We start from the raw sequence: 26,014 nt of genomic DNA on the forward strand, positions 1-26,014 counted from the left end.
CATCTAAGAGGCCTCCCCCTTCAGGAGCCCATACAGTATACATATGGTATATTTTTGGAAAGCCAGGCTTTACTGCTTCCATTTAAACAATTAAAAAGATGCTTGATTTCCTGATTGTCTCTAATTACATTGATCACCATTAGACAACAAATATCACAGTTACCACTGTTATTCCTACTCTAATTATACAGAAGATCTGTAGTACCTCACACACCACTGTGTGGCAAAGGCTGATAGATTTTTTTCTTTAATGGTATCCAGTTAATGGAGAGTCTTTGGCATAGTTGGCTCCCAGACCCCATCTGAAGAAGTTTTTGGCACATCTTGAGTTGGAGTTCTCTGCAGTTATATAACTAAATAAAATTTCAACAGAATAAATCATATCAGTAAGATGGGAAGAATTCATAATCATATAGAAAGGTTGCTGTGAGCCAACAGTGACAGATTAACCAAAGAAGGTGCTCATGGGAGCAATCTGACAATTGTTAGACCTAAGATGTTTGTTGCTATTTTACTAGGAGCAGTACGTCTTTATTCACGATGCACTGGTTGAAGCCATACTCAGTAAAGAAACAGAAGTTCTTGACAGTCACATTCATGCCTATGTTAATGTTCTCTTAATATCTGGACCAACAGGAAAGACAAAGCTTGAGAAACAATTCAAGGTGAGCTTTCATGGATGTCAAAATGAAAAGTGTCAGGGCAGTGTCATTTTCATTCTCTGACCCATCACAAGTAAACAATGGGCTTGAAAAGTCTGAGACTAGATGAAGTCACTGATTTAGTTTTCTCTATTCATAACTGCTGAGACTAGGTCTAGAGTAGCACAAAAATACATAGCACATGTTGGGTAAAAAGACCTAATCATGAACTCTACCTCAAACAAGTCATGTTTTCAGAAAACAAGGGTTGGAAACACAGTCTAAAAGGTGGATATTGGGCCAGATTTACTAAAGTGTCCCTGCTAGAACGACTGCCTGGAAGGCGTTGTAGTGATACAAGGTGCCTGCAATCTGCTTTGCAGAATAGGCAGAGCCAGCCAGCACAACGCCAAAAGTATGCAGCACTGGCTGGCAGGAGACGTGGCGTGGAGAAAATGGGGGATGCACTGATTCAACACACCCCTGCTACAGTCACTGCCTTCGTGGCACCCAGCTGAAGTGCTAGTGGCTGACACAGGTTTGTTAGTTGGGGTGAACCTGGCCCATTAAGTGAGAAATCTACCTTTCCAAATGAATTTTAATTTAGGAAAACAAATCCCACCTTCGTACTTGCTGGGTTATGTGGTACAACTGAACTAGTGCTCTAATTTACTAGCAAATGTTACTGACGCATGCACAGTACTAGCATTTCTCCGGTATAATTAATGACTGAATAGGAATAAACCAGGCTTATTAACAGGAAATCACAGTTTGTCCCACTCTCCTGGGTAGGACGAGGTTGTAATGCTGCATAGTCACTCCCTGGGAGAAAGCAGAACCTCAGATTGCTCAACAATGACCCTTTCAGAGAAATTAAGAGTTGGTGAGCTCAGAAGGGAATCCCCTAACAGTGCCGCATGGCTGCAAGTACATGACAGGCCAGATCCCAAGTGTAGGTGGGAGGAAACGTTGAAGGCCAAATTCTAACAAACCAAATAATATCAGAGAGTGGATGTTTCCCTCACTCTTCCTTTCCCTTGAAAGCCAAAATTATTAAAGCATTAATATTAAAAATGTGAATGACTTGATCTAATTAAGACATTACTGTAAGCTGATTTTAATACAACTAACTCTACAGTTCATCTCTCTTTTCTTCATTGTACCGTAACAGGATTCTTTCTCCTTATTGTTTCAGCTACTGAGCCAATCTAATATACAGCAGTGTGATTATTCTACTGCACTGAAACAGTGCAACAGAGAAAAGAACAGAACATCATCAATCATTCCTGGTAGGCTTGTTCAAATCAGTTGCTTTCACTGGCAGCGGGAAAGGGTACATGATTCCTGTAACGTAATGTTAGCGAAGGAATGTGTCACACTCAGGTCTAGTCTACACTAGAAGCGCTACATTGACACATCTGCACTGATGCAGCTGCGCCACTATAGTACATCTGGTGAAGATGCTGTATACCAACAGGAGAGCGCTCTCCTGTCAACACAATTACTCCACCTCCGTGAGAGGCGGAAGTTATGTCGGTGGGAGAGCGTCTCCTGCAACCATAGCGCCAGTGTGCACAGCGCTTAGGTCGCTGTAACTTGTGTCACTCGGGGGTGTCTTTATTCACACCCCTGAACGATGTACGTTATATCAACACAAAAGGTAGTTTAGACCTGCCCTAAGTCGCCACTGTTAGGAGAAGAAGGTAGAGAGCTGGGTGATGTTTCGTCCTGTTTGATGGATCTTTAGAACATATAGACTAGTTCACAACTTTCTTTTACAGTGGAAAGATCTAGAGTGGGTATCTCATCACTATCTGGTGAAGGTACAGACTACATCAATGCTTCCTATATTATGGTAAGTCAAATTGTCTGATCTGCTGCAAAATACTCTATACTGCTTGATATATTTTTAGAGTTGACAGATATCTGCATGTTAGTGGTACAGTCTTTATTTTAAGGGATACTCTGCTTTCTCTTTCATTTTTCACATGTTCCATTCTTCCATGATGGATGTTGCATTGGAATTGTTTTTAAGTCCACTCAAACACATTACAGTTTGACTGAGCATACACTAAGAATGCACAACACTTTTAAAAACAGTACAATTTGGCACAAATTATGGGCAAGCTTCAAAAAGCTACCAAGTTTTTTCAGGCCTCAGTGAATCATTCTGGCAAAAACAGTGTCCATGTGTTGGGGGAAGGGAGCCATAGCCTTGCTTCCTCCCTGATCATGTGCAGGGACCAGTCTATGAATGTTTTGTGGCAAGAGCCACAAAGTGGTGCCTCCCACCTTCTGCTTTACCCCCTGCATCATTTTTTTCATTGGATTCCTTTGTAACCCCTTCGCTGTTGTCTACCTCACACCACGGCCCTCTCCCGAGAGTGGAATGTGTTCAGGGCCAGGAGTCCACTGTGCTGGCCACCTATTCCGCCCCTTATCCTGCCACACTGTGCTGCACTGAGGACAGTGAGTTGGGGGAGAGAGAGGAGGAGAAAGCCTTGGCTGTGTATTCAGAAGCCCTAGGAGTGGCCTCTGCCAGCTGGTAGGAGGACTTGATGGGAAACATTGCTCATTGCCTGCAGACCTGCTTATGCATGACATTTTACCAGGCATAAATGAGAGTGACACTCTTGATGAGTGACATTTGGCAGGTATGTCTGGGCTTTCTTTCATAAAGCAGGGAAGTACTAGAGGATTTCACAGAGAGAAAGAATAATTATTTTAGGAAATTGAATTTATTCTTTTGCTGCATACCTCCAGTCCCTCCAGAAGCCTGGCTAGGGCAGAGCAATCAGTACATATGTCTGGGCTAATACACATTTTTATTTTGAGTTGGCAGTTCACAGTTAACTCTCTATTGATTGCAGTACATTTTTGGGGGGAGGGAGGGAAGCATGAACATTTATTTTTTGTTTTTTATTGGTTTTCTCCTTTTCTATTTGACATATATTCATTTCTATTCCTGGGAGGCTCATGAAATACAGCCCACCTAGCTCTGTTTTTTAGACTTCTGTCTTTGTATAGTAAAAGCTTCCTTTAAATATATATATTGTTGAACATCAATTCTCAGACTGATATTTTTGTTTTGCAGGGTTATTATCAAAGCAACGAATTCATTATTACCCAGCATCCCCTGTTACATACCATCAAGGATTTCTGGAGAATGATATGGGACCATAATGCTCAGCTAATAGTCATGCTTCCTGATAGTCAGAACATGGTAAGATTGATGGCTAATTGTTGTGGTTTGATCCAATGTAGGCTATAATAGTATCCTAATTTAAAAACACCAAACAGATCAACACAAAACTTGAATATGAAGTCTGAGACTCTACCAAATACAGTTTTTAAAAGAATATGATAGTACTGATCTGAAACATATGGGAAATCAGCTTATGTTATTCACTGTGCGCCAATTCTTGAGGCCTTATTCAGGCAAACTCCAACTTAAGTCAATAATAGTTTATCTGAGTAAAAACTGAGAGAGACGCTCAAGTGTTGGAGCTGTATGTATACTTTAAGAATGAGCTAATGCACTCTTCAGTGACTAGTGGCATATGCTATAGAAACATCTCAGGGTTTTTATTTTTATGTTTTGGGTAAGACCTGAGGAATGGGAAGGGAACAGTGTATGAGTGTGCATTTTGGAGGACAGTCATGCAAATGCTTGAGAGAAACTTCTGTGATCTGAGAAATAGCTGTGAACACGAAACTCTACAGTCTCTCTTTCTCCAAATATTTCATAAATATTTATGAATATTCTTTTCATAAATGGGAAAGACTTTTAACTTAGCTTTAGTGATCAAGGCAACTTCTGAGAACTGTAAATTGTGCCTAATATACAGGCAAGAAAAGACATTTTTAATCTTGTCAAATTTAAATTCATGAATTGAACTTTAAGACTGTCACTTATATACATTTTGCATTATTTCTCTACCAAAGCAGCTACATTGGATTCTTTTATTTTGAGAACTGGAAAGAAAATTACTTAACTTTGTGGCTTTTTTTTAGGCTGAGGATGAATTTGTTTACTGGCCAAACAAAGATGAGCCTATAAATTGTGAGAGCTTTAAAGTTACTATGATTGCTGAAGAACACAAGTGTCTGTCTAGTGAGGAAAAGCTTATAATCCAAGACTTTATTCTAGAAGCTACACAGGTAACATCATTAAAGTGATACACTTGTGGGGATTTGATGTGTTAAAGTTACATTTTAAAGGTTTTAACGTAAAAAAAAAAGAATATAAGAGGTCCTTTAAACACAGACCAGGATTCACAGAGGGACTATTGCATTGCACCCCTGAGCTTCACAACACCTAACTTTTAGGTGATTAGAAAACACTGGAATAGATGGTGATCCACAAAGCCTTAATTAGGCACATAGGTTCTATACAACAAATGGGGAGAGGTAGGCAGCTTAGAACGTGATCCCCAAAAGCCAGCACTCTAGGTGGGGAAAGGCCTAAATTAGCCAATGGAAGATGTTGATGTGAGAAGTGTATCCTAAACCTCATCCCTCTCATGAAGATGCTGAAGTATGGGGTGAAGCACCTGTCTCTGGTGGGAAATAGGCAAGCAAACACCTATCTTGCCTTGCAGACCCGAGCTGGTAAGTATGCTCAGAGGCTGCCTAGTTCCACACAAAACAGCCAGGGGGAGCAGAGAATGAGCTAGGCTTCCCTTATAATGTTTAGGCCAATGGTTGGGGTACTCGTCCAGGATGCAAAAGACCCCGTGGTTCAAGTCCCCACTCTTCCTGATGAGAAGAAGGGTATTGAACACGGATCTGCAACCTCTCAAGAGAGTGTGCTAATCAGTAGACTACATAGTGATTCTCACTTTCTCTCTGGCCCAATTAATGTTTCATTATACAATTATTTAAGTGGAACAACTTCAGTAGGAGAGATTGAGGGAGACCCACATTAGAATAATCCATAGAGCAGTGACCAGGTCACTCACCTAATAGGTACTTAATCACTCCTTCAGGATTCTCCTCAGGTCTTGATCTGGTGCTCTCCCACATCCCAGGTGCGTTCCCTAACCACTGGGCTGAAGGATATAAGGGAGCCCCAACACCCAGCTGTTTTGTGCTAGCCAGTCTCTGAGTTAGCCTACCAGACAGGGCCCTGCAGGCAAGATAGGTGTGTGAATATGTATCTCCCTCCAGTTTGTAGATCGCTTTGGGGCTCAGACAGGAGATAGGTTCCAGATGACCAGAGTAAGGGCTAGTGTACACTGGGAATTTACTTCAGCATAGTTTCATCTCACACGGATGTAAATCTGGGGATTAGGCACCTCAATACCTTTGTGGATCCAGGACACAGATTGCAAACTCTTTGGGGATGGAACATGTGTTCCTATGTGTGTGCAAAGTAATAAGGCTTTGCTCCCCCTAGGGCCTTTGCATGCTATAATAAATGATAATACAAATAATAAGTAATAGTAATTGCATGAATGGAATGCTATAGCATCAAGAACATAGACAATAACTACACACACAGAAACACCAAAAATGCCTTGTTGTTTTAATCATACAAATGCCCTATTAATTATAATAGAAACATCATAGAAATTCTAGGTTAATTGTGGTTGTATTACCAAATTAACCCCAGAAATTTAAGGGATTAGTCCTGAAAGTTACTAAGCACCCTCGCCTAATCCATTGACTTCACCCTACTCACATACTTAATTTTGAGCCTGTACATAAGTGTTTTGGTGGAGCTAGAAGTCATTTCCTTGCAAGACTCAGCTCTTAGGGTTTAATTTAAGACTTGATATATTGGTCTTGAAAAAACAAGTCACATTTTTGCTAGGTTATTTGTGGAGCATCTGTTACCTTATAAGAAACTCCAATTTCCTATTGTAATGGAGAAAAGAAAGAAAATTGTAGAAATTATTTTGTGTGTGTTAAGCATTGACAGTGTACACAACTCTCCACAAGACACCATACAAGAGCAGTCTATTCTTTGAAGAGTTAGATTTATGCAAAACTATTAATCATAACATTTGCCTTTTAGGATGACTATGTACTTGAAGTGAGGCATTTTCAGTGTCCAAAATGGCCAAATCCTGATAGCCCTATTAGTAAAACATTTGAACTTATAAGTATCATAAAAGAAGAAAGTTCCAACAGAGATGGACCCATCATAGTGCACGATGAGTAAGCATTGTAACTTTCACTTTGTTTTGGATACTACATACATAGCCGTTATCCCACCACACTCATGCTAATTTCTCATAAAGAGTCTGATCCATTGAAATTAGGCCTAAAGCATATAGAGAGAGCAAATAATCAAAGCAGCAGAACAATCCTGTTATTTTATATGCATCAGCAAGAGAAACACTTGACTCAGCATCAAGAATGCATCCGATGAAGTGAGCTGTAGCTCACAAAAGCTTATGCTCTAATAAATTTGTTAGTCTCTAAGGTGCCACAAGTACTCCTTTTCTTTTTGCGAATACAGACTAGCACAGCTGCTACTCTGAAAAAAGCATCAAGAATGTTCTCTTTTGGGGTCTTTGTTTTTTTGATAATCTGAAAGATGAACCAGTTTCCATCCAACGGAGATTAAATAATTTAGTGTCATTCTTTTATTATAGCGAGAAGTAAATACACAGTTTAGGCACTGGTCTTTAGAAATCACTGTGGGTCAGATCCTCACCCCTGCTCTGGACCCTTTACCATGGGAAAAAGTGCTAGAGCAGCATAAAGGAGCACTAAACAGCCCTGGTTCTAGCTGTGGGAGGATTCTCTCAGTGCACGCACTGTAGAGACAGCCACAAAGCTGCCTCCTGAGGACCCCCTCATAAAGCCTGGGTTAGGGGGGTCTCACAGGAAAGGCGTGGGAGCAAGAGGGGCTTGCCTTTGGGCTGTGTTGTGACAGTGCTGCAGAGATTCCTGGCTGTGTTGCTGCCCATAGGGAAGTCCATGACGGCTGCCATAAAACAGGCCACAGGGGTGTCTAAATTACACTGGTAGCCTTGAAGCCGCCAAGGAGGGTGCAAAAGCTGCATAAAGCCATCGTAGTGGCCACACTCCCTATGTGCTGCACCTCCTAGAGATGCAGCACAAAATGTCACCCCATGCACTCAGAGGGCTTCTGTATCTTCTTCAGCTGTGGGAATATGACCCAGTTCATACAAATATTTCTTTTGTGTGTTTTTAACTTTCAACAGGCATGGAGGAGTGACAGCAGGTACTTTCTGTGCACTAACAACACTCGTGCATCAGCTGGAAAATGAAAGTTCCATGGATGTTTATCAGGTAGCTAAGATGATAAATTTGATGAGGCCAGGAGTCTTCACAGACATTGTAAGTAAATAAGCCAAATGTGTATATTTTTTCAATATATGTATCATCTTTGGCAAAATTAGAATTAGAGCAGCAAAACCGTATTTTTCAGTGTGAATCTCTTCATTGGTTAAAGCAAAACTGCTTTCCAAAATAAACTGTTTCATATGAAGAACTTAAGCCTACTTGATAGAATATTATTTAATAACTGTCAGTCAGAAAGTGAAGCACTTCCTATAGCATGACAAAACTTGCACTATAATCTGCAAATTATGGTTTGATTTCACCAAGGAATACATGCACACTCCCAAACATTGCAAGTAGACCCTTGAGTGATCACCTGAATGTTTCTGGTATGGTTAGGATCAATTTTTAGTAAAAGTGAACTCCTACTGCCACTGAGGCCCTGATCTGTGGTTTTGGAAAGGGTAAAACAGTATTAGATTAGAAATCTCAAGTGAAGTGCATATAGGAACAGGATATAAATTCATTGCAGATGTAAGCGGGGGAATAGTCCCACTATTGTGGGGAACTTTCCTGGCTTCTGCACTACCCCGGTGAAGTGGGCTAGTGAAAGGATCTGAGTCCTCACTCCCACTTCCTTTACCCAGTGGCCTCCCTGCCCTTGAAGGCTCCCCTTCCACTCTCCTGTCTGGCAGAGTCCTCGTAACCCCAACAAGGCTGGGCCCAGGATTCCTGGGGGGCTCGACCCCCAACCCTGCTGTGGTCACCTAGGACAGGGGCTAGGGTGTCCCCACTCCGGGGTACTCTCTCTGCACTAGGCACTTCTCTGACCCACTGACCATCACATACAAGTTAAAGCAAATGCAAGTTATTTAATCAACAATTAATTTTAAAAAGAGTAAGGAAAAATGGGAAAGGTTAAAGGAAACACATCACCCCACTCTGTGGCAGGGAACATCACAGTTTCTCTGGAACGTCCGGGCAGTTCACAGTCTGTTCCTTGGAAGTCCCAGGCCTCCTTCTCAGGCCCTGGCTGGGCTGCAGGGATGCTGTGAGTTGGACACTTGCTCTGGTGGTGACCATACGCTCTCAGGTTCTAGGTGGCAGGGCCCTTCTTCCCAGCGTTGCCCCTGCCTTGTCGGGGTTACGATCCCCCTCAGAGTCTGGCCTGCAGAGCCTCCTAGCTGAGGTGTCTCCCTGTGCTGGGCCCACTGCCCAGGGTCCCCCCTCGCTCTCCCCAGCTGCTCACGACACCCAGCTCCGGACTGCTCCAGCCCCAGCCCCAGCTCCAGCTCCACTCTACCTCAGCACGGCTGCTCCTCTGCCTCCAGCTCCCTGGGCTGCTTCTTTGACCCCTCTGGCTCTGGTTGCTACAGCTCTGCTCCCAGGACAGGTCTGCTCTGCAGACTGCTTCTGTGACTCTGCTCCCAGCACTGACCTGCTTCCTGGGCTGCTTTTCTGGCCCCTCTGACTCTGGTTGCTGCAGCTCTCCTCCCAGGGCAAGTCTGCTCTCTCTGGGCTGTGCCTCTGGCTTTGGGGCTGCAGCTCTGCTCCCAGGACAGGGTCTGCTCTCTCTGGGCTGCTTTTCTGGTCCCTCCAGATCTGGCCCAGCTCTGCTCCCCAGCTCAGCTCGGCCCCCTGCTTTCTCCTTAGCTCGGCCCCACTCTGTCTGACCCAGGCAATTCCAGCTCACATGGAGAACGGGGCCTCCTGACGCCCTGATCAGCCTGCTCGCCCTGTCATTCAGGCTGACCTGGAGCATTGGCCTCTCCCCATTGTTCCAAGGGACTGTCAGTCTCAGGGTCCTGATTCCCTACCGACCCTTCCCCTTTTAGTACTGGGAGCTAGCAACTAAAACATCCCCACTGAATGTTAGTAAAGGGGCAACAGTCCCCTTACACAGTTGTGTGCTGAATTCTGCTGTCAGTTACACAATGGAAACCTAGAGTAGGTTCAGTGCCATTATTCCAGAGTGACAGGAACATTTCACATTATGGATGAAATCCTGGCCCTGTTGAAGTCAATAGGGGCTTTACCATTGACTTCAGTGAGGCCAGGATTTCATCCCTTATATTAAAAAAAAATGCACAAGAAAATATTCTCCCCTGGAGCACACGCACACCACTGCTGATACTGAGTTACAGACTGTATGCAGATGGGGGCTATTTGTCACAGAATTAACACATCAGTTAATGAGTTACACACAGTAGACTGCTGGTGGGTTGTATAGCACCAAATTGACTCATCATCAATTGCTACATTATTTTTGTGTAAAAGTATTACAAAATAATCTAGCATTATTATTTAGAGCACCACATTGAACGTATTCTCTTTTCTTCTGTAGGAGCAGTACCAGTTTCTGTACAAAGCTATCCTCAGTCTTGTTAGCACAAGGCAAGAAGAAAACCCTTCTGCATCCATGGACAGTAATGGCACAGCTTTACCTGATGGAAATGCAGCTGAAAGCTTAGAATCTTTAGTTTAACTAACAAACATACACACGCACACCCCAGTCATCCCTGGAATTTAGCATTGTTGTTTTCATTTTTAAATTATGCAGGAAGAAATCTGTCCAGTTATTATATGATCTGTTCCCTTCTCCTGTTCAAACAACAGTTATTTTTGTGGCATATGATTTTACTTCCGAACTCACATCATTAACAATGTGTGCCTTTTTTTTAAAGATTTCTTGTAATACATTTGTTATGTCTGGACTAATTTGATTGAATTTTACAGTGTTTCTAAGAATGAAATTGTGGTATGTTTTTCAGTATTAGTTTTCAATTTGTCTGGCTTTACTTTTAACTTAAAATTTATCATATTTATAGATGGTAAGGGGGTTCTCAACTACAAATAAACATGTCAAGTTTTTAGTATCCAATTTACTTGCTATACTTATAGCAATCCATACATTTGCTAGAAATATAACTTTTAATATAGTAGAATGTAAATAAAATACTGTTCTCTGTAATATTCAACATTTTAAGACTGCAGTAGATACTTAGTCTAGTAACCTGATACTTACTGTAAATACTTCTATAGTGATTCCATGGACCAAATTTATATTTATAATTGTAGATTTTTATATTTTACTACAGAGTCAGTTTTCTAGTTCTGTGTAATTGCATTGTTATAATGATGTAGTTTAGTATCCATTTTTATTTTAACAAAGTCTTCTGATATACTATTGTGCATCTTTGTTGATTAACTTTCATATATGTGCATGTAATTTTAACTTTTTGTGGGAAAGATAAATTCAGTTGTTTTGAAATGAGAAGTTTTTATGAGAATAACATCTGTACTTGGCATTGTTTTAATTGTTTTTACCTAAGGCATTGAAAAAATAAATATAAATATTCCAGTCTATGCTAGCACAGTAAACAATATGCATCATCAATACTGAAGACATTTTACTTATCAAGAACAGTATTACTGGCTCAAGGCCAAGTTAAAAAAACTTCCTATGTGAAACTCATGAGTGCTAAATCCTGGCCTGCCTCCTCAAGGCTGGTTTTGCCCCATCTGGTTATGATTGTGCTCTCAGCTCTTTGTTGCCTCCAGCTGTGAGGCAGGGACCAGAACCTGGCAGAAGCATCACAAGAAGTAGTGGTTTCGAGGTAGGAGTTAGGAGTCTCAGCTTTGCCCCCTCAACCTTCCTTCAAGCTTCCTCAAACCTTTGAATTTATAACTTTAGACATAGAGGCTGTACATTAAACTCAGACCCAATATGTCCATGAGAATAGAGAAGGCTGAAGCATTATGGAAAAACTAAATGAATTCTTTGCATTGGTTTTCACTGCAGAGGATGTGACGGAGATTCCCAAACCTGAGCCATTCTTTTAGGTGACAAATCTGAGGAACTGTCCCAGATTGAGGTGTCAGTAGAGGAGGTTTTGGAATAAACTGATAAACAGTAATAAGTCACCAGGATCATATGATATTCACCAAGATTTCTGAAGGAACTCAAATATGAAATTGCAGAACTACTATGTGTGATATGTAACCTATCACTTAAATCAGCTTCTGTACCAGATGACTGGAGATGCAACCCCCTGCTCTGGGTGTCCCTAGCCTCTGACGGACAGAAGCTGGGAGTGGACAATAGGGCATGGATCACTCAATTGCCCTGTTCTGTTCGTTCCCTCTGAAGCACCTGCCATTTGCCACTGTCGGAAGACAGGATACTGGGCTAGATGGACCACTGGTCTGACTCAGTATTGACATTCTTTTGTGCTTACCTGAGGAGTGCCTGACAACAGACAGGCATTTAAATGGATCTCTGGGCCCCAGAATTCAGAACCGTGAAAGCTAGGAGGACTGAGACATGCAATGTTGCTTGTGTAACTTCACATGGGACTCATTCATAGGTGTGGGAACTAGGGCTGCGAGGGTTGCTGCAGCACCCCCAGGTTTTAGCTGGGGCTCTGATACCAGCCCCGTGCCCAAGTCCCAGCTTCTTCCCCCCTCCCCTCCTGGCTGCCTGCCCTGGGCTTTGCTCCTAGTCCCACACCCACCCCCAGCTCAGGGTGAAGAGGCAGATAAGGGTAAGGGGGCTGGCTTTCAGCACCCACCACTATTAAAAGTGTTCCTGTGCCACTGGAATCATTTATAAAATTTTGTCTTCAGCTTCTCTCATTTATTGTCTACAGTCCTGGAGTCTTAACATTGTCTCGGTCCTCCAGCAACCAGGAGTCTCATTTTATAAGAACTCACTTTGAAATAGTTGTACATCAAAGCATGCTACAGAACTTGAGTGCACAGTAGCAGGGTCCACATGGCCAGTTAGAACGCAGCAAGCTAGAGTTACACCATGACTTGCTGCACATAACTGACCACATAGACAAGTCCTAAGTAGAATTGATTTCCCCAGAAAATTAGGCAAACTCATTCATTTTGCTGTGTAACATGTAGATGAAATCTCAAGTATGAGTGGACTGACCTGAATCAGTCAAAACAAGACAATGCATCATTTGTCTTCTAAAATTGTGTCAATGTGTTTATTCTGTTAAATCCCATTTTCCACTTCATCTCATCTGCTTCTATAGTTATGCAGCCCCCCTGCCTCCCTAATTCAAAGGGTCAACCAATTGCACAAATAACTCATATGGAAATAAAGAAGCCATTCTTTGTGAATCAGGTTGCTCGCTGCTAAAGGTGATTATTGTGCTGTTACTTGTCATATTTGTACATTGCTAATGCTAGGTTAGGTAGGAAATATAGCTTAATGGGGTACATTGTGTGTGTGGATATGATGCAGTACTATTTATATTGTCTTAGCCATGTTGAATGTCAGAGAAAGTTTAGATTTGGTTTTTAAAACTTATGTTTGTACAGATACTCTGTAGTTTGCATATTTTCTCTTCATTTGATAAACCGAAAGAGTTTCATGTATATTGTACCTGATCAAGCCCACAAAAATACACATTAATTTATAACATTGTAAAACTCCATAAATTGCATCTTTGCAACCCTCAGCTGAGCTGTATTTTAAAGAAGTAGGATGTTCCTTCTTTGCCAGAAGACCTCTAAGGGGCCTAGGCAACTGGATTCTACTTCTTGCAAAGTGCTTGAAACCTTTGCATAAATAGTTCAAACAGGGCAGCAATGGAATTTAAGGCTCTCTTCTTCTGTTCCAACAACACAGAACATAAACAGACAAAATACTTTTTCTTCTCTTAATCCCCTGGGATGCTAGTGCTAGTGAGGTTAATTTTGATCTTATGGCTGGTTCCCAAACCCCATTCTCTAATCCTCTTACTTTATATTTGCTCTCCTCACCATAATATCAGCACACAGTTTGATTCAAGGCAACAGCACAAGTAACCCTAAAGCCTGTGTCTGCTCCAGCTTTTGCACTAGGAAAACGGGACCATAACCCAACACAATATCAGGCTTTTTTCCCCTGACAACGTCCGATAGTATTTTTACCCCACTTCTTCCACTTAAAAATAGTTATATATAATCCAAGTACACAAAATGGTTTATAGGTAAATACACTCTACCGTAGCTCTTAAATCTAACTCAGACTACAAGCAAAACTGAAAGGTCCTATTTTGAAAATTCACCCTTGAAATCAGTATTTCTTTCAAACTACAAAACTAGTTTGAAAGAAACACTGTACATTTTAAAATAAGAAAAGGAGTACTTGTGGCACCTTAGAGACTAACAAATTTATTTGAGCATAAGCTTTCGTGAGCTACAGCTCACTTCATCAGATGCATTTGGTGGAAATGCATCCGATGAAGTGAGCTGTAGCTCACGAAAGCTTATGCTCTAATAAATTTGTTAGTCTCTAAGGTGCCACAAGTACTCCTTTTCTTTTTGCGAATATAGACTAACACGGCTGCTACTCTGAAACCTGTCATTTTAAAATAATAATCCAAGGAATCAAGTGGTATTCCAAGATTTTTTCCACCGATGTCTGCAATCACATTCATCATCTTAGCATGCCTGACAAGTTATTTAAAACATAAGTCCTTAGGATAATCTCTTTAGCAACACATACTGGTTCTGATATGGAAAAAAATTAAGAATCATAAGAAATCTTCCCTAATCTTCAACCTGTGATGGATTATTGATTTTAATAAATGCGTGTCAGGTCCCAAATAGAGCTGGCAAGTAATTCTCAGACAAAAGCCATCTTTTACTTAATTTTTTTCTTATAATCCAGGCTATAACCTCAAAAGACAGATCCTGTCTTTGTAAATTGGGTCAAGTGGGGAAAAGATGTTAGGGATAGACTGCTAATCTCCAACTAACTCAACAAAATGTCAATTTAAAGCTTTTTTTTTTTTAAACCTGTGTATATCATGCTAAACAGGTTTCCTGCTAAGACCCAAATAAACATATACTCACCAGCAACACTCCCAACTCCTGAAAATATAGCATTTGTTATTGTGACTGCATATATAAGAAAAACTTTTACAGCTGTCATTTATAAAAAGAAAAGAAGTACTTGTGGCACCTTAGAGACTAACAAATTTATTAGAGCATAAGCTTTCGTGAGCTACAGCTCACTTCATCGAATGCATCATGAAAGCTTATGCTCAAATAAATTTGTTAGTCTCTAAGGTGCCACAAGTACTCCTTTTCTTTTTTATGAATACAGACTAACACAGCTGCTACTCTGAAACCTGGTTTTGGAACATTTCTGCTAAAACTGGCCAGCCATTCCTGAAAATAAGATGGTTGGGGAACAGAGAGAGTGGGACATAGTGAGAGAAGGAAGGGTGTTTTGCTCATGTCCAAAGAAATTCTTACTCATTTTGTTAAGGAACTCTACCACCTCCAAGATTTGGTGCAAGGGCTTGCTATTTGGCAGGGATATTATCCTGGTGTTATGGATATGCCTTTAGCTATCCACATAAAACTTCACCCAAATTTGGCCACACTGTGAGCTCTGAACATGCACAGCCTTGTTAGCATTTGACAGTTAAATGCTCTGAAGCTTCCACTGGCATTTTCCTGCAGGACTTGAAGAAGGACTTTCCCTGCAACTGCATCTCCCCATTGTGCAGGGTTGCCAGGCATAGGAACTGAACTCAGGGTGACACTCGTTCCTGCGCTCCCAAGATTCTTGCTACTGAGAGCTCAAGCAACCTGGAGAAGGTAGCAGCAGACTGACTGGAAAGCAGAGGCTTGAGGAATGTGAGGAGCAGGATCCAGGGGGCTAGAGAAAATAAAGGGGCCTGGGGAAGGGGTGAATGGAAGAGTTAGGAAGCTGGGAGAGTTGATAGGTGCAGAGTTAGGGTAAGCGCCAGAAAAGAAGGACCAGTGAATAAGGGCAGAGAGGATGGGGTGGAGTTTTGATAGGTACACAGAGGAGGCTGGGACAGTGGATGGGAGCAGCAGTGGCCAGGGGAGTGTGTGTGTGTGGGTACATTCCTAAGGCTGCGGGGGAGAGGACAGGACCCAGGTGCCGGGAGGGTGTAGATAGGGGTGAGGAGGTTAATAGGTGCAGAGGGAGAGGGAGGTGGGGAAAGTGTGAGATGATGTAATTAAAGACTGAGGATAACATAATGTATGGGGTAGGGACTAAATTAAGGGTGCAAGGGCCATCTTAACACTGGCATCTCCTAATGGTTGAGTGCTTCACTTTGCAACCTTAATAGAGGAATGTGGGGGAAAATTTAGATGGAATATATGTATTGCCATTGGGATTACTTTTGTGATGCTCAGTAATCATGGCACCATTTCATTTACACTCATTAAGCCACCTTAGCAATAGTCTAGCAGTCCACCAGCCTAGGCTACTTACAAGTAAGTGTTTTACACCTTTTATTTGAATGAGGAAACATACGTAACTATCTAGAAGACACCCATTAAAAAAAATTCAGAAATACAGTTAATGTCATGCTCCCCACTCCAAAACTCCCTGATCTTAACTCTGCCTCTTTGATTACCTTGCTAAGGGGGTTCTTGAGGCAGATCACACTGTTATAGCCCTCCCTCACTAAACTGGGAGGCGAGGTAGATACGCTAGAGGGTAGGGATAGGATACAGAGGGACCTAGACAAATTAGAGGACTGGGCCAAAAGAAATCTGATGAGGTGCAACAAGGATAAGTGCAGAATCCTGCACTTAGGATGGAAGAATCCCATGCACCGCTACAGACTAGGGACCGAATGGCTCGGCAGCAGTTCTGCAGAAAAGGACCAAGGGGTTACAGTGGACGAGAAGCTGGATATGAGTCAACAGTGTGCCCTTGTTGCAAAGACGGCCAATGACACTTTGGGATGTATATGTAGGAGAATTGCCAGCAGATCGAGGGACATGATCATTCCCTTCTATTCGACATTGGTGTGGCCTCATCTGGAGTACTGTGTCCAGTTTGGGCCCCACACTACAAGAAGGATGTGAAAAAAATGGAAAACGTCTAGTGGAGGCAACAAAAGTGATTAGGGGGCTGGAACATGACGGAGAGGCTGAGGGAACTGGGATTGTTTAGTCTGCGGAAGGGAAGAATGAGGAGGGATTTGATAGCTGCTTTCAACTACCTGAAAGGGGGTTCCAAACAGGATGGATCTAGACTGTTCTCAGTGGTAGCAGATGACAGAATGAGGAGTAATGGTCTCACGTTGCAGTCAGGGAGGTTTAGGTTGGATATTAGGAAAAATTTTCACTAGGAGGGTGGTGAAGCATTGGAATGCATTACCTATGGGGGGAGAGTGGGGGGAAAAGGGGCTGGAATCTCCTTCCTCAGAAGTTTTTAGGGTCAAGCTTAACAAAACCCTGGCTGGGATGATTTAGGTGGGGATTGGTCCTGCTTTGAGCAGGGGGCTGGACTAGATGACCTCCTGAGGTCCCTTCCAATTAAAATTAAAGGAGAAAGGGAAACTAAAGAAATTGTAAAAAGAAAAGGAGTACTTTTAGCACCTCAGAGACTAACAAATTTATTAGCGCATAAGCTTTCGGGGGCTATAGCTCACTTCATCGGATGCATACAGTGGCAAATATAGTGAGGAAGATCTTACACACACAGAGAACATGAAACAATGGGTGTTACCGACTGTAACAATAGTGATCAGGAAAGGTGAGCTATTACTAGCAGGAGGGGGGGGGGGGGGGAGTGGGAAACCTTTTGGAGTGATAATTAAGGTGGGCCATTTCCAGCAGTTCACAAGGACAGTAGGAGGGGAAATAAACAAGGGGAAATAGTTTTACTTTGTGTAATGACCCATCCACTCCCAGTCTTTATTCAAGCCTAAGTAAAGTGTATTCCAATTTAGCAGTCTCTCATTGGAGTCTGTTTTTGAAGTTTTTTTTGTTGAAGAATTGCTACTCTTGGGTCTGCAATCGAGTGACCGAAGAGATTGAAGCATTCTCCGACTGGTTTTTGAATGTTATAATTCTTGACTTCTGATGTGTGTCCATTTATTCTTTTACGTAGAGAGTGTCCAGTTTGGCCAATGTACACAGCAGAGGGGCATTGTTGACACATATCACATTGGTAGATGCGCAGGTGAACGAGCCTCTGATAGGGCCTAAATCACATCAGCCACACTATGATGGTGTCCTCTGAATAGATATGTGGACACAGTTGGCAATGGGCTTTTTTGCAAGGATAGGTTCCTGGGTTAGTGTTTCTGTTGTGTGGTTGCTGGTATTTGCTTCAGGGTGGGGGTTGTCTATAAGCAAGGACTGACCTGTCTCCCAAGATCTGTGAGAGTGATAGGTTAGCATGATACATCTGATGAAGTGAGCTGTAGCTCACAAAAGCTTATGCTCAAATAAATTTGTTAGTCTCTAAAGGTGCCACACGTACTCCTTTTCTTTTTTGTGAATACAGACTAACACAGCTGCTACTCTGAAATCTTCAGGATAGGTTGTAGATCCTTGATGAGTTGGAGAGGTTTTAGTGGGGGGTTGAAGGTGATGGCTAGTGGCGTTCTGTTATTTTCTTTGTTGGGCCTGTCCTGTAGTAGGTGACTTCTGGGTACTCTTCTGGCTCTGTCAATCTGTTTCTTCACTTCAGCAGGTGGGTATTGTCCTTGTAAGAACGCTTGATAGAGATCTTGTAGGTGTTTGTCTCTGTCTGAGGGGTTGGAGCAAATGGGGTTGTATCATAGAGCTTGGCTATAGACAATGGATTGTGTGGTGTGGTCTGGGTGAAAGCTGGAGGCATGTAGGTAAATATAGTGGACAGTAGGTTTCCGGTACAGGGTGGTGTTTCCCTATACTGGAAATCTACTGACCACTATACTTACCTACATGCCTCCAGCTTTCATCCAGACCATACCACACGATCCATTGTCTACAGCCAAGCTCTACAAAAACCAGTCGGAGAACACTTCAATCTCTTTAGTCACTCAATTACAGACCTAAAAGTGGCAATTCTTCAACAAAAAAAAACTTCAAAAACAGACTACTATGAGAGACTGCTGAATTGGAATTAATTTGCAAACTGGATACAATTAACTTAGGCTTGAATAAAGACTGGGAGTGGATGGGTCATTACACAAAGTAAAACTATTTCCCCTTGTTTATTTCCCCTCCTACTGTCCTTGTAAACTGCTAGAAATGGCCCACCTTAATGTGTATGTAAGATCTCCCCACTATATTTTCCACTGTATGCATCCGATAAAGTGAGCTGTAGCTCACAAAAGCTTATGCGCTAATAAATTTATTAATCTAAGGTGCCAAAATAACTCCTTTTCTTTTTACGGATACAGACTAAGATGGCTGCTACTCTAAAGAAATGGTGTTTTAAATTCTCTAATCCCGAATCAAAGGAATCTGTCAGTAAGATTCCATTACCTTATCCCTCAGCAAAGGGTTGCTCTACACAGGTTTTGTACTTAATACTTTTGTACAAAATACTTTTGTATTTAAAAAAGGAAAAAACCCACCACACAAAATAGTTATACTAGAAGAAGCCCTATTGTGGAGGCAGTTTGAAGGTGCATTACAGAAGTATACCTTAATCCCCTTCCTTTACGAAAGTAAGCTATACAGGTACAACTGCATCCACAGTGCAGGAAGACAGGGCTGTACTACTTTAACTGTACCAGTATAGTTAAAGCAGAACCTGTACATCTAGACAAGGCAGCTGATCCTCCAGAGTGCTATCCATCTACCCTCTGCTAGTACTCTCCCGCTCAAGGAGTGGTACGGGTCCATGGAAGTATGAAGCTAGGACAGCAGATCTGGAGTTGAAAATGACGGGACGTAGAAAATGGCAGGTGGTGTTAAGGAGAGAGGGGTTATGTCAAGGTTCCTTCCCCACTCTGAACTCTAGGTTACAGATGTGGGGACCTGCATGAAAACCTCTTAAGCTTACTTTTACCAGCTTAGGTTAAAAAACTTCCCCAAGATACAAACTATTTTACCTTTTGCCCTTGGACTCTCGCTGCCACCACCAAACGTCTAACCGGTTTTATTTTATTAGGAAAGAGCCCGTTTGGAAACGTCTTTCCCCCATAAATCCTCACCAAAACCTTGCACCCCCCTTCCTGGGGAAGGTTTGATAAAAATCCTCACCAATTTGCATAGGTGACCACAGACCCAAACCCCTGGATCTTAAGAACAATGAAAAAGCATTCAGTTTCTTAAAAGAAGAATTTTAATAGAAGTAAAAGTAAAAAAGAATCACCTCTGTAAAATCAGGATGGTAAATACCTGACAGGGTAATTAGATTCAAAACATAGAGAATCCCTCTAGGCAAAACCTTAAGTTACAAAAAGACACAAAGACAGGAATATCCATTCTATTCAGCACAGCTTATTTTCTCAGCCATTTAAACAAAGAGAATCTAACGCATATCTAGCTAGATTACTTACTAAGTTCTAAGACTCCATTCCTATTCTGTTCCCGGCAAAAGCATCACAGACAGATCTGGACCCTTTGTTTCTCCGCCCCTCCAGCTTTGAAAGTATCTTGTCTCCTCATTGGTCATTGTGGTCAGGTGCCAGCGAGGTTATCCTAGCTTCTTAACCCATTACAGGTGAAAGGGTTTTTCCTCTGGCTAGGAGACATTTTAAAGGTGTTTACTCTTCCCTTTATATTTATGACAGGTTATAATCCCCATTGCCAGCTCCACAGCAGTACAGTTACAGTTGTGGGGGTGTGGAAAGTACAACTTTGTGCATTTTCTGGGTTTCTAATGTTTGTGTGGTTGAATTTTAATGCATCTTGATGGGGCCCTGATCTCACCCACTGCTGCATACAGGCAGACCCCTGTACTCATGCAGAGCCCCATTGAAGTCTGCAGAATCAGAGCCTCTGGGGAAAACCCTGGCTCCACTAAAGTCGAATGGGAGTTGTGCCATGGACCTCAACAGGGCCAGAATTTCACCCTGGAGTCTAGTTTAGACAACAGCTTCTGGACACCCCAATGTGTTCATGGAGATTAGTTTCTGCAGCCACAACCATAATATATTTTGTGATTCATGCAAAAACAGAAAGGAGGCAAGCATAAACTTAGCTTCAAAAGACATTTATTGTGTATAGAAAACTTCACAAGAGAAGCCCTGGACATCTATCAATTCTACATGTAGAAATCCATGTTGTATACAAAATAATCCAACATCAGAAGTCCCCATATTTAAAAAGCAAAAAGCTATGTTCACTCCACACAAAGTAGTGGTTTGTTTAAATCCAGATTTTTTTCTTTAAGTACCATGCATCAGCAGATACAAATTTCAGCACTCTCCCTATTACTTTAAAGGCAAGTCTACAGTCTCCAGAAAGAAAGTTTCAGTGGCTTTTGGGTTTCAAAAAATGGCCTAGCAGAACAGACAACCCAAGTGCTGGGAAATAGCAATACCTTCTCTCATATCCCTTCAAAAGGGAGCAGAGGTAGTTCTTGAAGGAAACACCAGAGCGGTTCCTCCTCTCCTGCTCGGAAATCAGTATTTAAAAAAAATAAAAACAAAAAATCAAACCCTATTTTCTTAGTGCACTTTCTTTCTGTCATGGGGAGAAATGAATACATGGTTTAGTGTGGGGGGGGGCGTGTTCTAGATAAAATTCTTGGGTGAAATCCCAGTCCTGTTGAAGCCAATGGGAGTTTTCCCATTGCCTTCATTGGGGTCAAGATTTCACCCATTTATCCTGATCATCTAATAGAACCTAACAGAATCAAGAGTTGGGATCATGAAGTAGTTCCACTACTAAATCCCTCCCTAGACACCTCTCTATTTAACCCTTGGACTTTTTCTACCATCCCTTACTTTCTGCTTCCTTCCTCTACCACCTTCCATCCTCAGCTTTGTGGCAACCATCATCTTATTAAATACTGCACCTATTTTTACCTCTAATCATGAACTTCATCTATGCTTGCAGCTGATTCCTACTATTGGACAAGCTGCCAAAACCGAAAATTCTCTCTGGTAACCCAGTCTCTCAGGGCTGTGACATAGTAAACTAGGGAGAAGGGTGCAGTGGGGAAGAACCAAGAAGGAAAGCAGGCAGACTTCTAGAATCAATGGTCAGTATTACAAGAAGAAAGGACAGTTTTACAGGCCAGACACTGCCCTGTGGAAGTCCTAACTGATTAACGTATCAGATGAATGTTTTCACAATGTGTTCTAGGACAAGGCAGAGAGGAAGGAGAACCCACTCACAGATCAGTGGCACCTTAGAGACTAACAAATTTAACTAACAAGCAAGGTGACAGGAAAAACTGCTGGAAATAGCCTACCTTGCTTGTCACCATGAAAGGTTTTCCTCCTCCCCCCCCCCGCTGCTGGTGATGGCTCATCTTAAGTGATCACTCTCCTTACAGTGTGTATGATAAAACCCATTGTTTCATGGTGTGTGTGTGTGTGTGTGTGTGTAAATCTCCCCACTCTATTTTTCACCAAATGCATCCCATGAAGTGAGCTGTAGCTCACAAAAGCTTATGCTCAAATAAATTTGTTAGTCTCTAAGGTGCCACAAGTACTCCTTTTCTTTTTACGAATACAGACTAACACGGGTGCTACTCTGAAAACAGACCAGTGTAAAAACAATAGTACATCCTGGATTTACACTTCTCTGCCTATAATATCTTAAGGCCTTGCGCACCACAGAATCTAATTTCTTTTACACTTATAATTACATTATTCTGCTAGGCCAAGTGGAAAGAGTAATTCAAAAGTAAACAGACTTAAGAGCTTTTCTCCAAATGACATTTTAACTGCACTATATTTACATCCTAAATGCCCTTGCTAATCCCAAGCGTAGAGTACTTTTATATGCCATTGCGTGCCCTTTAACTGGAAAGTAAAAAAAAAAAAAAGCAATACATGTTATAGTTATTAATCCAACGTATAATAAGCTTCTATTCAGTAACTAGAAACATGGGTTTTGGTCTGGGTTTTTTTGTTTGTTTGTTTTTTTTAAAGCACTCTATTAACCTGTATATTTATTCTGATTTCCAAGAGCCACAGATCTGGCAGATATGAAAATGCAGATTTTATATTTAAAGACTGACATTTCAAGATTTCACATTATTGAATGCGCTAGCGAGCTAGACTTTCTGAAATTATAATTGCTTTCATACTACCCTGAGATGTACAAATTATTCATTTATTTTACATGATCAACATTTTCTTGGTAACAAGATGCGAATTCAGTATTTAGTTCTGCTTCTGGTAATGACTTTGGTATAAATTTGTCAACGACTTAGACCAAGACAATGTTTAAAGTTAATTACTGGTTGGAACTCATTAACCAGACTTACTTCTGTCATATTAATATGCACATAAGGGCTAGGTCCACAAAGGGGATTTAAATGTTAAGCATCACAGTGCTTAACATTTTAGGCACCCTGCTACCTAGTGACTTCCATAGCTAAGTTATGTACCCATGCTCCCTATACAATGCATGGGGAGAGTCAGGTGCCGAAGAATGGAATCCACAAAAGCCAGCATGCTGAGTGGGGAGTTATGCAAGCTAGCCAATAAGAAACAATGATGAGAGGGTATAATTCAACTCCTACCCCTCAAAGAAAGTTAGGTGGCTAACTCCAGGAACCTCTCTCAGTTTAGAATTCACAGGCATGATCCCTTTCCTAGGAGTTAGACACCTAAGCCCTTTCCTGCGGCAAGCAAAAAAGGAGAAGCTGTTCCTTTCTTATAATGTCCTGTGCCCCCCAACCCCTGCAGGAGCTCACTGGTCCCGTCCCGTCCCCAGCCAGCTCCGGCTCCCCTTTCCTTCCCCTCCCCCCCGGCTTGCTTTTTCCTCTCTCCTTCCCCCATCCCAGCTCCAGCAGGAGCTTGCTCTCCTGCCTAAAGCAGCTCGCTCTCCCTGCCACTGCAGCCCTGGTGCTGGAGGAGTTCTGTGCTCCTGCTGATTGGGGGGCCCAGGCCCCTGCTTGCCCGCCTTGTGCACACCCCTGCTCCTGTTGAAGCTGTTCCATTGAGTATAATTAAATCTTCATCAGGCCAGAGAGAATGTGTTTCTGAGAATAGCTACCATACTGGGTCTCTTATTGCAGGAGAAATAGGTGGAAAATGCCTAGTTCATACCTAAGCCCCAGTGGCACTGGGGCACCTAGACTAAGGCAGCTATTTGCGTATTCAGACACATTTTTAGGCACCATGGGAACTTTACCAAAAGCAATTTATGTGCCACAGGATTTTTGGCATGTACAGAGTTAGGTGGCAACTGTGTGGGTATCAGAGGATCTAAATTTTTGAGTTAGGCACCTAAAGTGGCAGTTATGGCCCTAAATCCTTTTGCGGGCCTAACCCTGAGATTTTTCCTACAATAGAGTTCCATGCTTCTGCCAACAACATGCTCTCATGTTCTAAAAATATACACGGTGTTTAAAATCTCCTTAGATATTTTCTTTATTAGCAAAGTGTATATTACTAATACATCATTAATGTATTATACCGTGTAATAATGCATTGTAAGCTATGATGGTGGCAAAAGGCTTTGGGCACTTTATGATGTTACCTGTTTATCCTGGGCACACCCAATTAGTTTATTGAACAGCCCCCTCAGTCTGGAAGGGAAAAGTGATACCATTTATACATCTAAATATTCATTAGGCCCACATAAATGCAGGTAGATAATTTTATAAAGGGCATCATTTGTGCTGCAGTCTGTAGGCACACTCAGTAGTGGGCCCACAATTGTGTACATAAAACGGGAAGCCAAACTGAGATCCTTTAAAAAAAAAAAAAATAAAAAAAAAATCAAGCTCAATCTCTTGTTGTCAGTTATTGTCTGATAATGCTTTGGGTACTACATACAATGCCTTCTGCTCTAATGCGCTCAAGTATTGGTGCATAGATATTCTTTCTCAATGGAATTACCATACCTTTGGCATCAATTTCACCTGAAAGATAAAAAAGGAAATTACATGATATTTAGACTAATTTGCATATACTAATTTCTGTTGCAGTGTATATCAGGATTTATTGACCTGTTAGGTAAAGTATCGATGCTGCCTGGAGGTAAAAGCAAAGTCAATTTTGAGAGATACTAAAAACGGAACTTGTCATATGTATTGGTATACACATTTCGAACGGATCCAAGAAAATATGTGGAAGACTTTCCATTTTGGCCATGAGTGTCAGGCGTGTAACAATTTGTTTCCTTTTAAACCAAACTAAAAAAAGCAAGGTGGACTCAGACTCAGAAAATTTTTCTTCATTTCGAATTAGCCAATAAAGGAACGGAGATCTGAACGTGTGGAATGGCGTAGAGGTGGCTACAACCAATAAGCACGTGCTTATTTACATGTACAGTCTGACTGGTTAACTTTAATGCAGGCCCCAAAAGTTAAATGATTCAGAGGGTGCAGATGAAAGCACCTAGCTTTGTCTGCCTTTAGCCTGTTGTGAGTCAGGATCTCCCTCTGTTCAGTGCAACAGAAGTTTATTTGCCATGTCAAAGGCGGCTCTTCCCTGGCAAAAATAGTCATTTAGTAACAATAGTCAAAATCCTTTAAGGATAGTTAAAACTTTGCAAGTGAGCTGAAGCCTCTGAATACCTTGGGTCAGACTCAGTAATCCTTAGTCATGCTGAGTAACTTGTACTCGCACAACTAGCCCCATTGATTGACAAGATTACTCATGGGAGTAGATGCAGAATTTGGCCCTTTGTGGTTCAGCAATTTCCTTGTAAACCACAGAATGAGTAGGATCTCAGTCTTGAGAGGAGAGTGTGTAATTCTCAGAGAAGAGGCAAGGATAGAGCATCTTGGAAAAGTAATGCTCCCCTCCTTCTCTGCATGCACATGATCACACTGGAAAGCAACGATAGATAGAGCACAAGAACAGTGACTTTTTTTGCTGTGATTTTAGGGAAGATTTTGGTTATGGAGCAACAGTAGCTCCCATTCCTCCAAATGATCTAACGTCCCTCCCATCTCTCCTTTAACATGATCCCTGAAAATCAATCAGGAATCGGTCTGCACAGCTAGATTTGTATTTTAGTTAGTATAGAGCTACTTTGGGGTTTCAGCAGTGGGCCCTAAAACCATTCAGCATAAAGATTAGAAAGGGACCAAAAATGTCAGTTTTCACTCTTAACCCATACTTTGTAGATCATTTTTAAAAGGCAGAAAAGCACTTTGGGACCTTTGGATGAAAGCTTCTATGTAGATGTTAGTCATTAATAAGTATCATTAACATGCCTTTGTACAGTTTAGATTTTAAAATCTAATCAGTGACAAAGTGATT

At 41.7% G+C, this 26,014-nt stretch overlaps 2 protein-coding genes across 10 annotated transcripts in view; one reads left to right on the forward strand and one right to left on the reverse strand.

Annotated features, from left to right (window-relative positions):
• Positions 1-11,264, forward strand: part of PTPRZ1 (protein tyrosine phosphatase receptor type Z1) — a 220,581-nt gene extending 209,317 nt beyond the window's left edge. For all 9 annotated transcript variants that reach the window (XM_038421170.2, XM_038421190.2, XM_038421181.2 and 6 more), the window contains 8 exons: positions 519-665; positions 1,837-1,930; positions 2,423-2,496; positions 3,736-3,864; positions 4,656-4,802; positions 6,661-6,803; positions 7,820-7,955; positions 10,243-11,264. In XM_038421170.2, the coding sequence (XP_038277098.1) occupies positions 519-665; positions 1,837-1,930; positions 2,423-2,496; positions 3,736-3,864; positions 4,656-4,802; positions 6,661-6,803; positions 7,820-7,955; positions 10,243-10,383 (1,011 nt within the window). In that variant the 3' untranslated portion in view covers positions 10,384-11,264. The remainder of the gene's footprint in view (positions 1-518; positions 666-1,836; positions 1,931-2,422; positions 2,497-3,735; positions 3,865-4,655; positions 4,803-6,660; positions 6,804-7,819; positions 7,956-10,242) is intronic.
• A 12,883-nt stretch (positions 11,265-24,147) lies between these two features.
• The window catches only part of AASS (aminoadipate-semialdehyde synthase), a 101,569-nt gene continuing 99,702 nt past the window's right edge, over positions 24,148-26,014 (reverse strand). Inside the window, 1 exon segment of the mRNA XM_043507694.1 lies at positions 24,148-24,666. Within this exon segment, the coding sequence (XP_043363629.1) occupies positions 24,548-24,666 (119 nt within the window). The 3' untranslated portion in view covers positions 24,148-24,547.

The sequence above is a fragment of the Dermochelys coriacea genome, chromosome 1, assembly GCF_009764565.3.
Source record: "Dermochelys coriacea isolate rDerCor1 chromosome 1, rDerCor1.pri.v4, whole genome shotgun sequence".
In the NCBI taxonomy this organism is placed as follows: domain Eukaryota; kingdom Metazoa; phylum Chordata; order Testudines; family Dermochelyidae; genus Dermochelys; species Dermochelys coriacea.